Source organism: Triticum aestivum, chromosome 2B, assembly GCF_018294505.1.
Source record: "Triticum aestivum cultivar Chinese Spring chromosome 2B, IWGSC CS RefSeq v2.1, whole genome shotgun sequence".
NCBI classification, from domain to species: Eukaryota; Viridiplantae; Streptophyta; class Magnoliopsida; order Poales; family Poaceae; genus Triticum; species Triticum aestivum.
In genome coordinates, this window is record NC_057798.1 from 464293738 (window position 1) to 464308998 (window position 15261).

The 15261-nt window shown below is 42.8% G+C and overlaps 1 protein-coding gene across 1 annotated transcript; it reads right to left on the reverse strand.

Annotated features, from left to right (window-relative positions):
* Positions 1-12332: 12332 nt before the first annotated feature.
* Positions 12333-14815, reverse strand: LOC123045479 (protein GrpE). Its single transcript, XM_044468546.1, has 3 exons — positions 14526-14815; positions 13430-13891; positions 12333-12799 (listed from the first exon to the last, which is right to left on the reverse strand). Exons 1-3 carry the CDS (start codon positions 14721-14723, stop codon positions 12596-12598), a joined length of 864 nt encoding a protein of 287 aa, XP_044324481.1. The 5' UTR covers positions 14724-14815; the 3' UTR covers positions 12333-12595.
* Positions 14816-15261: the final 446 nt, after the last annotated feature.

Below are 15261 nucleotides of genomic sequence, written 5' to 3' on the forward strand. Positions count from 1 at the left end.
CTGCCAAGCTTATTGCTAAGCATACGTCAGGTCTAGTACACAGCATTGCATACATGATAGAGCCTATGGCTGAAGCATAGGGAACATCTTTCATTTTCTCTCTATCTTCTGCTGTGGTCGGGCATTGAGTTTGACTCAACTTCACACCTTGTAGCACAGGCAAGAAACCTTTCTTTGCCTGATCCATTTTGAACTTTTTCAAAATTTTGTCAAGGTATGTGCTTTGTGAAAGTCCTATTAAGCGTCTTGATCTATCTCTATAGATCTTGATGCCCAATATGTAAGCAGCTTCACCGAGGTCTTTCATTGAAAAACTTTTATTCAAGTATCCCTTTATGCTATCCAGAAATTCTATATCATTTCCAATTAATAATATGTCATCTACATATAAAATCAGAAATGCTACAGAGCTCCCACTCACTTTCTTGTAAATACAGGCTTCTCCAAAAGTCTGTATAAAACCATATGCTTTGATCACACTATCAAAACGTTTATTCCAACTCCGAGATGCTTGCACCAGTCCATAAATGGATCGCTGGAGCTTGCACACTTTGTTAGCACCTTTTGGATCAACAAAACCTTCTGGTTGCATCATATACAACTCTTCTTCCAGAAATCCATTCAAGAATGCAGTTTTGACATCCATTTGCCAAATTTCATAATCATGAAATGCAGCAATAGCTAACATGATTCGGACAGACTTAAGCATCGCTACGGGTGAGAAAGTCTCATCGTAGTCAACCCCTTGAACTTGTCGAAAACCTTTCGCAACAAGTCGAGCTTTATAGACAGTTATATTACCATCAGTGTCAGTCTTCTTCTTAAAGATCCATTTATTCTCAATGGCTTGCCGATCATCGGGCAAGTCAACCAAAGTCCATACTTTGTTTTCGTACATGGATCCCATCTCAGATTTCATGGCCTCTAGCCATTTTGCGGAATCTGGGCTCATCATCGCTTCCTCATAGTTCGTAGGTTCATCATGGTCAAGTAACATGACTTCCAGAATAGGATTACCGTACCACTCTGGTGCGGATCTTACTCTGGTAGACCTACGAGGTTCAGTAGAAACTTGATCTGAAGTTTCATGATCAATATCATCAGCTTCCTCACTAGTTGGTGTAGTTGTCACAGGAACCGGTTCTTGTGATGAACTACTTTCCAACAAGGGAGTAGATACAGTTATCTCATCAAGTTCTACTTTCCTCCCACTCACTTCTTTCGAGAGAAACTCCTTCTCTAGAAAGGATCCGATTTTAGCAACGAAAATCTTGCCCTCAGATCTGTGATAGAAGGTGTACCCAATAGTCTCTTTTGGGTATCCTATGAAGACACATTTCTCCGTTTTGGGTTCGAGCTTATCCGGTTGAAGTTTCTTCACATAAGCATCGCAGCCCCAAACTTTAAGAAACGACAACTTTGGTTTCTTGCCAAACCACAGTTCATAAGGTGTTGTCTCAATGGATTTTGATGGTGCCCTATTTAACGTGAATGCGGCCGTCTCTAAAGCATAACCCCAAAACGATAGCGTAAATCAGTAAGAGACATCATAGATCGCACCATATCTAGTAAAGTACGATTACGACGTTCGGACACACCATTTCGTTGTGGTGTTCCGGGTGGCGTGAGTTGCGAAACTATTCCGCATTGTTTCAAGTGTAGACCAAACTCGTAACTCAAATATTCTCCTCCACGATCAGATCGTAGAAACTTTATTTTCTTGTTACGATGATTTTCCACTTCACTCTGAAATTCTTTGAACTTTTCAAATGTTTCAGACTTGTGTTTCATTAAGTAGATATACCCATATCTGCTCAAATCATCTGTGAAGGTGAGAAAATAACGATACCCTCCGCGAGCCTCAACATTCATTGGACCACAAACATCAGTATGTATGATCTCCAACAAATCAGTTGCTCGCTCCATAGTTCCGGAGAACGGCGTTTTAGTCATCTTGCCCATGAGGCACGGTTCGCAAGTACCAAGTGATTCATAATCAAGTGATTCCAAAAGCCCATCAGTATGGAGTTTCTTCATGCGCTTTACACCGATATGACCTAAACGGCAGTGCCACAAATAAGTTGCACTATTGTTATCAACTCTGCATCTTTTGGTTTCAACACTATGAATATGTGTATCACTACTATCGAGATTCAATAAAAATAGACCACTCTTCAAGGGTGCATGACCATAAAAGATATTACTCATATAAATAGAACAATCATTATTCTCTGATTTAAATGAATAACCATCTCGCATCAAACAAGATCCAGATATAATGTTCATGCTCAACGCTGGCACCAAATAACAATTATTTAGGTCTAAAACTAATCCCGATGGTAGATGTAGAGGTAGCGTGCCGACCGCGATCACATCGACTTTGGAACCATTTCCCACGCGCATCGTCACCTCGTCCTTAGCCAATCTTCGCTTAATTCGTAGTCCCTGTTTCGAGTTGCAAATATTAGCAACAGAACCAGTATCAAATACCCATGTGCTACTGCGAGCATTAGTAAGGTACACATAATAACATGTATATCACATATACCTTTGTTCACTTTGCCATCCTTCTTATCCGCTAAATACTTGGGGCAGTTCTGCTTCCAGTGTCCAGTCTGCTTGCAGTAGAAGCACTCAGTTTCAGGCTTAGCTCCAGACTTGGGTTTCTTCTCTTGAGCAGCAACTTGCTTGCTGTTCTTTTTGAAGTTCCCCTTCTTCTTCCCTTTGCCCTTTTTCTTGAAACTGGTGGTCTTGTTAACCATCAACACTTGATGCTCCTTTTTGATTTCTACCTCCGCAGCTTATAGCATTGCGAAGAGCTCAGGAATAGTTTTGTTCATCCCTTGCATATTATAGTTCATCACGAAGCTCTTGTAGCTTGGTGGCAGTGATTGGAGAATTCTGTCAATGACACTATCATCAGGAAGATTAACTCCCAGTTGAATCAAGTGATTATTATACCCAGACATTTTGAGTATGTGTTCACTGACAGAACTATTCTCCTCCATCTTGCAGCTATAGAACTTATTGGAGACTTCATATCTCTCAATCCGGGCATTTGCTTGAAATATTAACTTCAACTCCTGAAACATCTCATATGCTCCATGACGTTCAAAACGTCGTTGAAGACCCGGTTCTAAGCCGTAAAGCATGGCACACTGAACTATCGAGTAGTCATCAGCTTTGCTCTGCCAGACGTTCTTAACGTCGTCAGTTGCATCAGTAGCAGGCCTGGCACCCAGCGGTGCTTCCAGGACGTAACTTTTCTGTGCAGCAATGAGGATAATCCTCAGGTTACGGACCCAGTCCGTGTAATTGCTACCATCATCTTTCAACATTGCTTTCTCAAGGAACGCATTAAAATTTAATGGAACAACAGCACGAGCCATCTATCTACAAACAAACATAGACAAGCAAAATACTATCAGGTACTAAGTTCATGATAAATTTAAGTTCAATTAATCATATTACTTAAGAACTCCCACTTAGACAGACATCTCTCTAGTCATCTAAGTGATCACGTGATCCAAATCAACTAAACCATGTCCGATCATCACGTGAGATGGAGTAGTTTCAATGGTGAACATCACTATGTTGATCATATCTACTATATGATTCACGTTCGACCTTTCGGTCTCCGTGTTCCGAGGCCATATCTGTATATGCTAGGCTCGTCAATTATGACCTGAGTATTCCGCGTGTGCAACTGTTTTGCACCCGTTGTATTTGAACGTAGAGCCTATCACACCCGATCATCACGTGGTGTCTCAGCACGAAGAACTTTCGCAACAGTGCATACTCAGGGAGAACACTTCTTGATTATTAAGTGAGAGATCATCTTAAAATGCTACCATCAATCAAAGCAAGATAAGATGCATAAAGGATAAACATCACATGCAATCAATATAAGTGATATGATATGGTCATCATCATCTTGTGCTTGTGATCTCCATCTTCGAAGCACCGTCGTGATCACCATCGTCACCGGTGCGATACCTTGATCTCCATCATAGCATCGTTGTCGTTACGCCATCTATTGCTTCTACGACTATCGCTACCGCTTAGTGATAAAGTAAAGCAATTACAGGGCGTTTGCATTTCATACAATAAAGCGACAACCATATGGCTGCTACCAGTTGCCGATAACTTCGGTTACAAAACATGATCATCTCATACAATAAAATATAGCATCACGTCTTGACCATATCACATCACAACATGCCCTGCAAAAACAAGTTAAACGTCCTCTACTTTGTTGTTGCAATTTTTACGTGGCTGCTACGGGCTTAGCAAGAACCGTTCTTACCTACGCATCAAAACCACAACGATAGTTTGTCAAGTTGGTGCTATTTTAACCTTCGCAAGGACCGGGCGTAGCCACACTCGGTTCAACTAAAGTGAGAGAGACAGACACCCGCCGGTCACCTTTAAGCAACGAGTGCACGTAGCAGTGAAACCAGTCTCGTGTAAGCGTACGCGTAATGTCGGTCTGGGCCGCTTCATCTCACAATGCCGCTGAACCAAAGTATGATATGCTGGTAAGCAGTATGACTTATATCGCCCACAACTCACTTGTGTTCTACTCGTGCATATAACATCAACGCGTAAAACCTAGGCTCTGATACCACTGTTGGGGAACGTAGTAATTTCAAAAAAATTCCTACGTACACGCAAGATCATGGTGATGTCATAGCAACGAGAGGGGAGAGTGTCCGTCCACGTACCCTCGTAGACCGTAAGCGGAAGCGTTATGACAACGCGGTTGATGTAGTCGTACGTCTTCACGATCCGACCGATCCAAGCACCGAACGTACGGCACCTCCGAGTTCAGCACACGTTCAGCTCGATGATGATCCCCGGGCTCCGATCCAGCAAAGCTTCAGGGATGAGTTCCATCAGCACGACGGCATGGTGATGATGATGATGCTCTACCGGCGCAGGGCTTTGCCTAAACTCCGCGACGATATGACCGAGGTGGAATATGGTGGAGGGAGGCACCGCACACGACTAAGGAACGATCCGTAGATCAACTTGTGTGTCATGGGGTGCCCCCCTGCCCCCGTATATAAAGGAGGGAGGGAGAGGTGCGACCGGCCCCCTTGGGGTGCGCCTGGAGGAGTCCTACTCCCACCGGGAGTAGGACTCCCCCCTCTTGCCTTGGTGGAGAAGGAAAGGGGGGAGGGAAAAGAGGAAAGGGGGGCGCCCCCCCCCTTCCTTGTCCTATTCGGACTAGGGGGGAGGGGGCGCGCGGCCTGCCCTCCTCTTCTCCCTCATGGCCCACTAAGGCCCATTAACCCCCGGGAGGGTTCCGGTAACCCCCCGGTGTTCCGGTAAAATCCCGATTTCACCCGGAACCTTTCCGATGTCCAAACATAGGCTTCCAATATATCAATCTTTATGTCTCGACCATTTCGAGACTCCTCGTCATGTCCGTGATCACATCCGGGACTCCAAACAAACTTCGGTACATCAAAACTTATAAACTCATAATAAAATTGTCATCATAACGTTAAGCGTGCGGACCCTACGGGTTCGAGAACTATGTCGACATGACCTAGAACCATTCTCGGTCAATAACCAATAGCGGGACCTGGATGCCCATATTGGTTCCTACATATTCTACGAAGATCTTTATCGGTCAAACCGCATAACAACATACGTTGTTCCCTTTGTCATCGGTATGTTACTTGCCCGAGATTTGATTGTCGATATCCAATACCTAGTTCAATCTCGTTGTCCGCAAGTCTCTTTACTCGTTCCGTAATGCATCATCCCGTAACCAACTCATTTGGTCACATTGCTTGGAAGGCTTATAATGATGTACATTACCGAGAGGGCCCAGAGATACCTCTTCGACAATCAGAGTGACAAAACCTAATCTCGAAATACGCCAACTCAACATGTACCTTCGGAGACACCTGTAGTACTCCTTTTTAATCATCTAGTTATGTTGTGACGTTTGGTAGTACCCAAAGTGTTCCTCCGGTAAATGGGAGTTGCATATTTCTCATAGTTACAGGAACATGTATAAGTCATGAAGAAAGCAATAGCAGTATACTAAACGATCAAGTGCTAGGCTAACGGAATGGGTCATATCAATCACATCATTCTTCTGATGATGTGATCCCATTAATCAAATGACAACACATGTCTATGGTTAGGAAACATAACCATCTTTGATTAATGAGCTAGTCAAGTAGAGGCATACTAGTGACTATATGTTTGTCTATGTATTCACACATGTATCATGTTTCCGGTTAATACAATTCTAGCATGAATAATAAACATTTATCATGATATGAGGAAATAAATAATAACTTTATTATTGCCTCTAGGGCATATTTCCTTCAATTAGCCTGTCTCCAATTCTTGCCTTTCGCTGAATGTTACTTCCAAGAACCTCCTTGTGAATGTCCATACATTTCTTCCATTCTTTGATGAACATGTGTTCACGGGTTTTAGAAATCCGATATGCACAGGTGAGCTCCGTAGATTTACCTGGCAGTATGTTCAGAACTGAGAGGCGACCATGCAGAGACATCATATGAGGCACACAATCCATCGGGAGTTTCTGTTGAAAAACATAATAATAACTTCGTAGTTAGCAATGATGTACTAGTTTAGAAGTATGCAAAAGATGCACGGATGTCGTAATAGTAAAAAATCTTACCAGGGTATCTCCAGAGAAGTTACCGTGGTTCAACACATGCACTAGTGGCACGTATTCACCATAATTTGGAGGAGTTCGATAATAGTTATTGTAATTCTTAAGAAGAGTACAAAATGCGATCAGATGATTTTTCTCCTTATACGTTAACTTGGTGCCATCGGTATAGTGGGTTTTATCTACCATCTTCCGCACAGTCTTTGAAGAATCAAAATAAGCTGTCAATGGAAATAAGCTATCAACTATTTTGAAATAAACACTATAAATTAGTTAATAACTATGTTTGAGAAACTCACATAGCGGTACAATCGGAAGCGTATCAACAAGGACCCAAATGTCCATATTGTCTTGCTCGATGTCAGGATCACCAAGATCCATGATGACAATCATACCCTCATAAAAACCATACATTTTGCAAAGTGCTTCCCAATTTTGGCAACCAAAATGGGTTACGCTCTGAGCATTGCACAGATTTACTTCAAAATCCATATCATGATGGGTCCTTAGGTGTATTTTCTTTGTTTCGAAATTTTCATGGTCTTTAAAACCCATCCTCTCCAAGACATAGCGTCTTGCATGGCATGGGATAAGCTAGTCGAATTGTAAAATATGAAAATTAGACGTTGAAATAGTTGAAGTCATGCTTAATTATGAAAAAAAACACTTGTCGTTGTTGCGTACCGTTTCACAATCGAAGGTCTCCTCGAGCTTAATGCTGAAGCGCCGATCTTCGTCCAGCCGAACGAACCTGTCGCACATACCTCGATCGTCATGGCACCAGCTACACTCCCCCGGGAGACTGTTGTCGTCCGAGTACGACATTTCCTACGTTCATAATTCAAAGATTAAACTTGTACATATTCTAGCACAAGTCATGCCAGAATTCACGAAAAAATCCGGCATGACCTTTGCTAAAAAAGGACATATCGAGCGCCTGAAATTTACCGGAACAGAAATTAATCAACACTCCGGCAAAACATAGGCCACTCGGAGATGTAAACTGAACATGAAGGGCCACTTGGGCAACCACATATCCTATTTGAGCAACAACACAAGATATACAAGGATATTTGGCTGGTCTCACCTTGATGTCGGAGGGGGTCGGTGAATGGGACGACGACGGGGATGTCAGAGGGGGTCGGTGACGGGGACGACGGCGGGGATGTCGGAGGGGGTCGGTGACGGGGACGACGGTGGTCACCTGAAACCATATAAGTTATCACTAATACATCCCGAATAATTGCTTAAACTAAAAAATCACAACAAATATGACATGTTCAACTAGTTTTATTAATTCAACTAGTTCTTACTAAATATAAACTTACTATAAATAGAAAAAAACTAGTTCTTTCTAAATATAAAGTAGTTCAACTAGTTATATTAATTATCTTACTAAAAATACATTAGTTCTATTAATTCAACTACTTCAACTAGTTTATTAATTTACTTACTAAACTAGTTATGAGCCCTAAATTAACATCTACTACTACTAAAAATCTAGTACTAACTAAATTAACATCTAGTACTAGCTATGAACCCTAAATTAACATCTACAACTACTAATCTAGTACTAACTAGTGGCAGGGGGTGGGGGCGACGGAGAGGTAGCTAGGGGCGGCGAGGTCGAGGGCGGTGGGAGGAGGGCTGTCGGTGGAGGAGGGAGAGGGCGGCCGCAGGTGGAGGGAGGAGGGCGGCGGCGAAGGAGGGAGGGGCGGCCGCAGGCGGAGGGAGGATGTGCGAGGAGGAGGGAGAAGGGACGGAAGGAGGGGAGTACCTCGGCGGCGGATGCACGAAGGCGGCGGCAACGGCGACGCACGATGACGGTTATCGGCACGAGGGGCGAGAGTGAAAGTGTGAGTGAGGGCGCAGGTCGTGTGCGTGGGGATAAGGTAGGGATAGTTGTAGCGCGTTTGCCGAAACGCGCTACAGATAATCAGAATAGCAGTAGCGCGTTGCACATAAACCGCTACTGCTAAGTGTAACTATACAAAAAATACGCGTCAATGCAAAAATACATTGGCCATCAATGTTCTTTTTGTGTACAATCTGAATTGTCAATATGAGTCCTATCCGGTAGGAACCGGAGAGGACTCATATTGCGACCACAAATTTTACACATAGAGTTCAGTGAAGACCAACTGGTTGTGGTAGTTTCAGAAATAACATATTTAAGGTGGTAAACACCCTGTTCACGGAGCGAGGTGGGACTAAACTTGTGGGCTGATCTTAGCAGTAGCGGTTTTCCCATAAGTGCGCTGCTGCTAACTTCTATAGCAGTAGCGCTGTTCAATAAAGCGCGCTACTGCTATAACTAGCGGGGGGGGGGGTCATGGCAATTATAGCAACAGCGCGGTTCGCGGTGGATGCGCTACTGCTATTTTCCTATTAGCAGCGCGTTTTTCTAACACGCGCTGCTGCTAAATAGCAGTAGCGTGGTATTTTAGGGAGCGCTGCTGGTAAGATTCTGTGTATAGGCTTTTCCCTAGTAGTAATTCTTTCTTATAACTTACTCAGCTCTTTAAAAGAAAACTTTGTGTACTTAGATTGAAAAATAGATTTGTAGTATACATATCAAAAAAAGCTTGGCAAAGATCAATTGATCTAGATTATGATGGTTGAGATCTAAAGTCTAATAATAGTTATGTACCATGTAATTTTTTGGAAGTTAAAAACAAAGAATTTAGTTTTGGTTCTTCGCCTTCTGGGTAAAGGCCGTGACGCAAGACCCTTAGGTTCTTGTCGCTAGTCCTGGCCTTCTCCTCCCTGAGCCAAGCAAAGGAAGCAAGCAAACGAACCGAGCGATGCAACGTTGAGCTGCACAACCAGAGCAAGTCAGGGGAGGAAATCCAAACCAGATCAAAGCACAAAATCAGTAAATAAGCCATCCATCTCACTGGTCCTGTCCACAAAAGCAATTTTCCTCATATCCCAGGTTGGCAACCAATTTGTTCCACATACCAACATGAACCTCGAGCCAGAGCCTAAGATACTAACGTAAGATCTGTGAAATAATTAGAGGAAATGGACATTGTAGGTTTTAAATAATGCTAAATTGCATGGGTAAACTGAGAAACGTGTATTATTTTTTCTTGATATTCCTCAAAATTAAATTCACCTGTTGTACTTCAAAATAGGTGTGTCCCTGAACTAAGAGATACAAAATAAGGCATCAATTTGAGAAATCCAAACGATGAGGATGAGCCATCTAGCATAACACAAACACACACACACAGACAGAGAGAAGAAAATGAAAGCATGAAGGAAGAAAAGTGAATACAAATCACACATCCAGTTATGTTTACTATACTGCAATAAATCATACACCCACATAAGACCCAAAAAAAACTACACTGTAAGCAACAATGCTAGATACAAAATAAAATGGATATACTGCATAATTTCTCATGTTTGAAGGTGCCACCTCCATTAGTAATGAGAGATATGAACCTTACATGAATTAAACGGGATAATTGTTTATTTGCTTCACTTCAACCCTCGGCTAAATACTAACCACATTTCCTCCCTCTTCGGTGGTCTCGGGCCAACACCTTGAATCTGGAGGTGTCGCGGGCGCTCCTCCTGATGCCACAAACCCTCGCCGCCGACTGCCTCACATGGATGGCCGTCCTGTCCCGCATCCTGCCTTGTACCGCAACACCGACACCAGCACCACCGATCCCCGTTCCCGGCGCCACCCTGCCATCGCAAATTAAATAGGTACATAAATGCTTTCATGATGAGGTTTATTTGTCATGATAGGTATATGCACATGCGTTGCATCGAGCATTCATTTTTTTAAGCGACAGGGGAACATATGGGCACACATCATGATGCAAATCAAATAACAAAAAGGAGATTATGTTTTGGTTATGAAGCATAGAACTTCTGACAACTTTGTCCTAAGATATACTAAAGCCAAAGAATATCATAGAGGGAAATCAAATTATCTGAACGACATGATGTTATTTCACAAAATAAGTTAAATGTACATTTAAAATTTAAAATTTCCAATTGATTATCTTTACATGTAAATAAAAAGGTGGGAGTCAATATTACAATACGCTTACCAAAAAGGTGGGAGTCAATATTAAAATTTAAAATTTCCAATACGCTTACTCCGCCATATACCATAACTATTCTCAACTACCATATCCAGAAAAAGTATTGTTAATTTGACAGGATACCAAAATTGAGTTACAAATAGAAATAACAAAAGTAAAATGTCAAGCATAAGTAGTCTATTCAGAGGAATCATTCCCAAAAGCAATTTTGAGCCGAACACCAGAGCACAGCAAGTTGTGACAACTCACATCCCAAATGATAGCAGATTTATTTAAACTGCCAGTGGCATCACAGTACAAATGTTAAAACCAATAGCATCACACAGGAACACTGTACAGTCAGTTAATGCATGCATACCTGCCGGTAACCTTGCTGCCATCACCGCTCACACTCCTCTGTGTGTCCTTCATCGTCATCTTTCCTTTGACCTAATGCTTCGGCAACTCCAACAACACGTTGTGTCTCCAAGAAATCAGTGAACACCACATAGAGGGGCGTACTTGGATCCTAAACTCCAAGCAAACAATTAATTAAGATCCCTTGCACTCACACAAAGAGAGAGAGAGAGAGAGAGAGAGAGAGAGAGAGAGAGAGAGAGAGAGATCAGGGCATCCCAGGGTGAGGGATGAGAGAATCTGACCTACGGAGCACGGCGCCAGTTGTGTGTCACCGACTCGCCACTACCGCTGCAGAGATAACATGACCATCGCCGCAATACGCAGAATCTGTCGGAGCTCGCTCGCTCGGAACCGGCGAGGAACGCCGCCGCCAAGAACTTGGAGTTCAAGCCCCGCCGCTGGACCTCCTCCCACGCCTCCTAGATCATCTCCACACCGTCCCCGGAACAGGATCCGACTCCTACTCGCCTCCTTAGCCGGATCTGGCCGGAGATCACCGTCGCCGCGCCCGGCGGCGCGCAGCAGCATGGCGGGGCACTGGAGGTGGCGCACTGGAGGTGGGGGGTGGCGCGCAGCAACATGGTGGCGGGTGGCGGCGCACTGGAGGCGTGAGAGGGGTCGTGCGGGTGGGGGGTTCTTTTTTTATTTTCTCTCTTCGTTAGGAATGTAATGAGTACTTTATTAGTATGGAAGGAGATCGGTGGGAGAAATAAATCGGAGAGGAAGGTGATTTGTTTGGAAGGTGATCTTCTGGATATGGTATTATTTTTAAATTCTTAATTATCAAATATTTACATGATTAAATTGAATCGACACCTGCCAGATCAAGCACGAATATATGGTAACTAATCTGATGGGTTTATGTGGGTGGTGAAGCGAAAAGGCAGGTGGGAGGGAGACGAATAAAACCAGCGAAATAAAACCAATGAAAGTGGTGAGACGAAAAAACCCAGCAAAAAATAACCGGCGGACTATTCACCAACTGCTACATTAAGAGTAGAGATATTAGACCACAAAGCATTCCAAAAACCATCTTTGAACATAAATTAGACCAACAATATATAACTTTTGTGACTAATAAATTATACCTCACATTTGGTTGGTCTAATTTATGGTTGGAGTTCAAATTTTTGAAATGTGTGCACACCTCATTGGAATGGAGGGAGTGAAGTTAAATCTCCACTGTTCACATGGAAGAACTCAGCTATCACGAAGGTAAACGAGTTATTTAGGATAGATACTCCCTCCGTCCGGAAATACTTGTCATCATCAAAATGGATAAAAAGAGATGTATCTAGACTTTGCAATCACCACAAATGTACCTTCTCATATGTGTTGTTTCAAAAAGGACCCATTTGGAATCAAACGACTCCGCTCCATATTAACAGTACAACGAGAGCTCCCAAACAAATGGTGCTCCAGCTACAACGACTTGGTAAATGCTGGCGCCAGGTTTCGCCTGGCGGATTCACACAGCAGCATCCTCTTTGGTATCCTCCACGGGCTCCTCCGAAGATGTGGCGCCCGCAATTTGGTCACCAGGACCGGTAGAGACCTTCACCGCAGCAGGCCTTAGCACCCTCTCCCTCAGAAGGAACCCTCGGTGAACTTCGTGTGAGACGATCCCAGCCTTAAACTCTGTGGATTCTTCACGCGCGATAGCCTCGTGAACCTTAAAAAGAATAAAGGTATCAACTCCCATTAAGTTGCATATGATGCGAAAAGAAAGAGTAGCATGAGCATGCCTGCCTACTTCCAGGTGGAACCATTGTGCATAGATGAATACAAACCACGTTATGTACTTAAAATGAGCAAAAAAGTGTTTGAGCCGAACTGTCAACAGCACAATCAATTTAGAGGCTAGAAGTTATTATTTGTCCAGTTTGTTTTTGAGAAGGGCACAAGTGATGTTCTTATTTGCGCAAAGAGTTCAAGGCAGTAGACAAGTAGAAAATTTCAGCCGAAGAGATGATAAAAATTCACAGAACACATGTTATTGAAATGTGTGGCAGCTAAGATAAACTCACTACAGAATGCATATTCAATATGAACCAGATTGTAAATATGAAAGAACCATTTGACCAGCAGATTACCAGCAACCCACTTGTAGATTACAAACATAATGTTAAACTAATAACAAGCCTACATCATCTACGTATCACCACACTACATCCAAAATAAACCTAAGGACGTATCAACATGTGTGTATTGATACAAGAATAGGAAATCTTCAGCATGTTGCAATAAACTTTAAAGCAGTCACTTCGATGAAATATATAAAAAGGATGTAAACTATACTTACCACTGGATCAAATGGCTTGCCAACAGTTTCCACAACCCCTACACCTAAGCTTTTCAGTGTTTCTACTAATTGCTTGTATATGCCTTGATAGCTTGTGCTGATTTTCTGCTCTTTCTCAGTCTCTAGGGTGACCTCTACATTTGTTTTCTCAAAGCTATCAACCAGAGGCAACAGATTCTGTACAAGTTCCACTTGTATATTAGATGTAAACTTTGCACGGTCCTTTTCAGCCTGTTTCCGGAAATTCTCTAGATCAGCATTTAAGCGAAGAAACTTATTCTTCCCTGAAGCTATTTCAGCTGTAATACTTTCAAGCTGAGAAGCTGCTTTACTTCTCTCTTCCTCCATGCTAGTGATTGCCTTCTCGATGTCACTAACAACATCATCGTTTCCATCTAGAAAGGCTTTCTTGTACAGTCGAATTAGGTCATTCATAGGAGGGAAATCTTCCCCATTTACAATCTGCAGTAAACTATCAGTTTAGTGAAACTTGATAAATCAAATCCTTCATATACCCTAACAAAAAGCTACAGTTTTTTTTTATGGTCAACCGATTATTTTCCATTTCAGTTTTGCCGTACCCGTACCAATATTTTGGTCATTCAATAATTATGTGTTCATGAGTAGAAAATGTAGCTTAACATGCATATCTGCTATTGTATCTTAACACCTAGAATACTCGCTCTATCACTATGCTCAATCTTGTTCAGTTCAGCTGATGAGTGCAAAAACAATATTCCATTATGACATTTTTTGTTCTGAGCATACCATATGTGTAATGTAAAATAAATGCTTATCAATTATCAGTGTCAACCTCACACATCAAAATTCATCCTTACTTGCTCAAATACTCTAAGTGACGCTTTTCACTGAAAATAATATTATGAACCACCAAACGTAACACATCACAGCATAAACACAGAAGAAGAATTTGGAGCTAAAAGAGTCATAATCTTCTCATTTTCTTCTGCTAGAAGACCACTTCTTCCAATCAGTTAATCCCTCTGTCTCTCAAACAAGAAAGAGGGCCAGAGAGGCAAAATTCTCTAGGAATCTCGTAGCTTACAACAGCGAGGATAGAATCCGAAGATCTCACCTGCGGGTCAGCGCCAGCGACGCGGAGCGGCCGCAGCGCTGCATTGGGGCGCCGGAAAGAGAGGAAGGTGGGGGCTTGGCGGCTGGGTTTCCGAGCAGCAGGTAGGGCGCCCGGCGCGGTTAGGGTTTGCAGGTGGCGTCTGGTAGGGTTTGCGGCGGCGGCGGAGGCGGCGGGGTAGGCGCAGTAGGTTGCCGCCATAGTGGATACGCCTCTATCGTTTTGCTTCCGTGCTGTCTGGAAAGTGCAGGAAACGCGGCGTGGAACTGTACGGTGCACCCCAGATTGTTGCAGAGGTAGGGATGGCACCCGCAGGGTTTGGGTACGGGTGGAGCCACCCCATACCCTTACCCATCCCCTCTAAGCTTACCCATTACCCTTACCCATACCCATCAATGGGTATAATTTTTCCCCATACCCGTTACCCAACAGGGTACATGGGTACCCATGGGTAAAATTACCCATGTTTGCAAAGCATCAATTTGAACTACTCATAGTCATAAAAACAACATATAATTATAATCTATAAACATAAATAGATTATAACAACAACACACTTTTAAATAACAACACATCATAAACAACATCATATTTAATAAACAACATCACTTTCTCGTAAACAACAACACATGAAAACATTATCACACAGTCATTTCACAAATTCATGATAAAGTGTAGAGATAATTTTGAGTTCATATAGATTTTATATGGGTACATGGGTATGTGGGTATGGGTTACA

What these genes read in the sequence shown, in the direction of transcription:
- LOC123045479 (XM_044468546.1), bottom strand. Translation starts at nt 14,723, where the DNA reads ATGGCGGCAACCTACTGCGCCTACCCCGCCGCCTCCGCCGCCGCCGCA. An exon ending in TCGCTGGCGCTGACCCGCAG is followed by an intron (nt 13,892 to 14,525) that starts GTGAGATCTTCG and finishes AGTTTACTGCAG; the next exon opens with ATTGTAAATGGGGAAGATTT. An exon ending in GCAAGCCATTTGATCCAGTG is followed by an intron (nt 12,800 to 13,429) that starts GTAAGTATAGTT and finishes ATTCTTTTTAAG; the next exon opens with GTTCACGAGGCTATCGCGCG.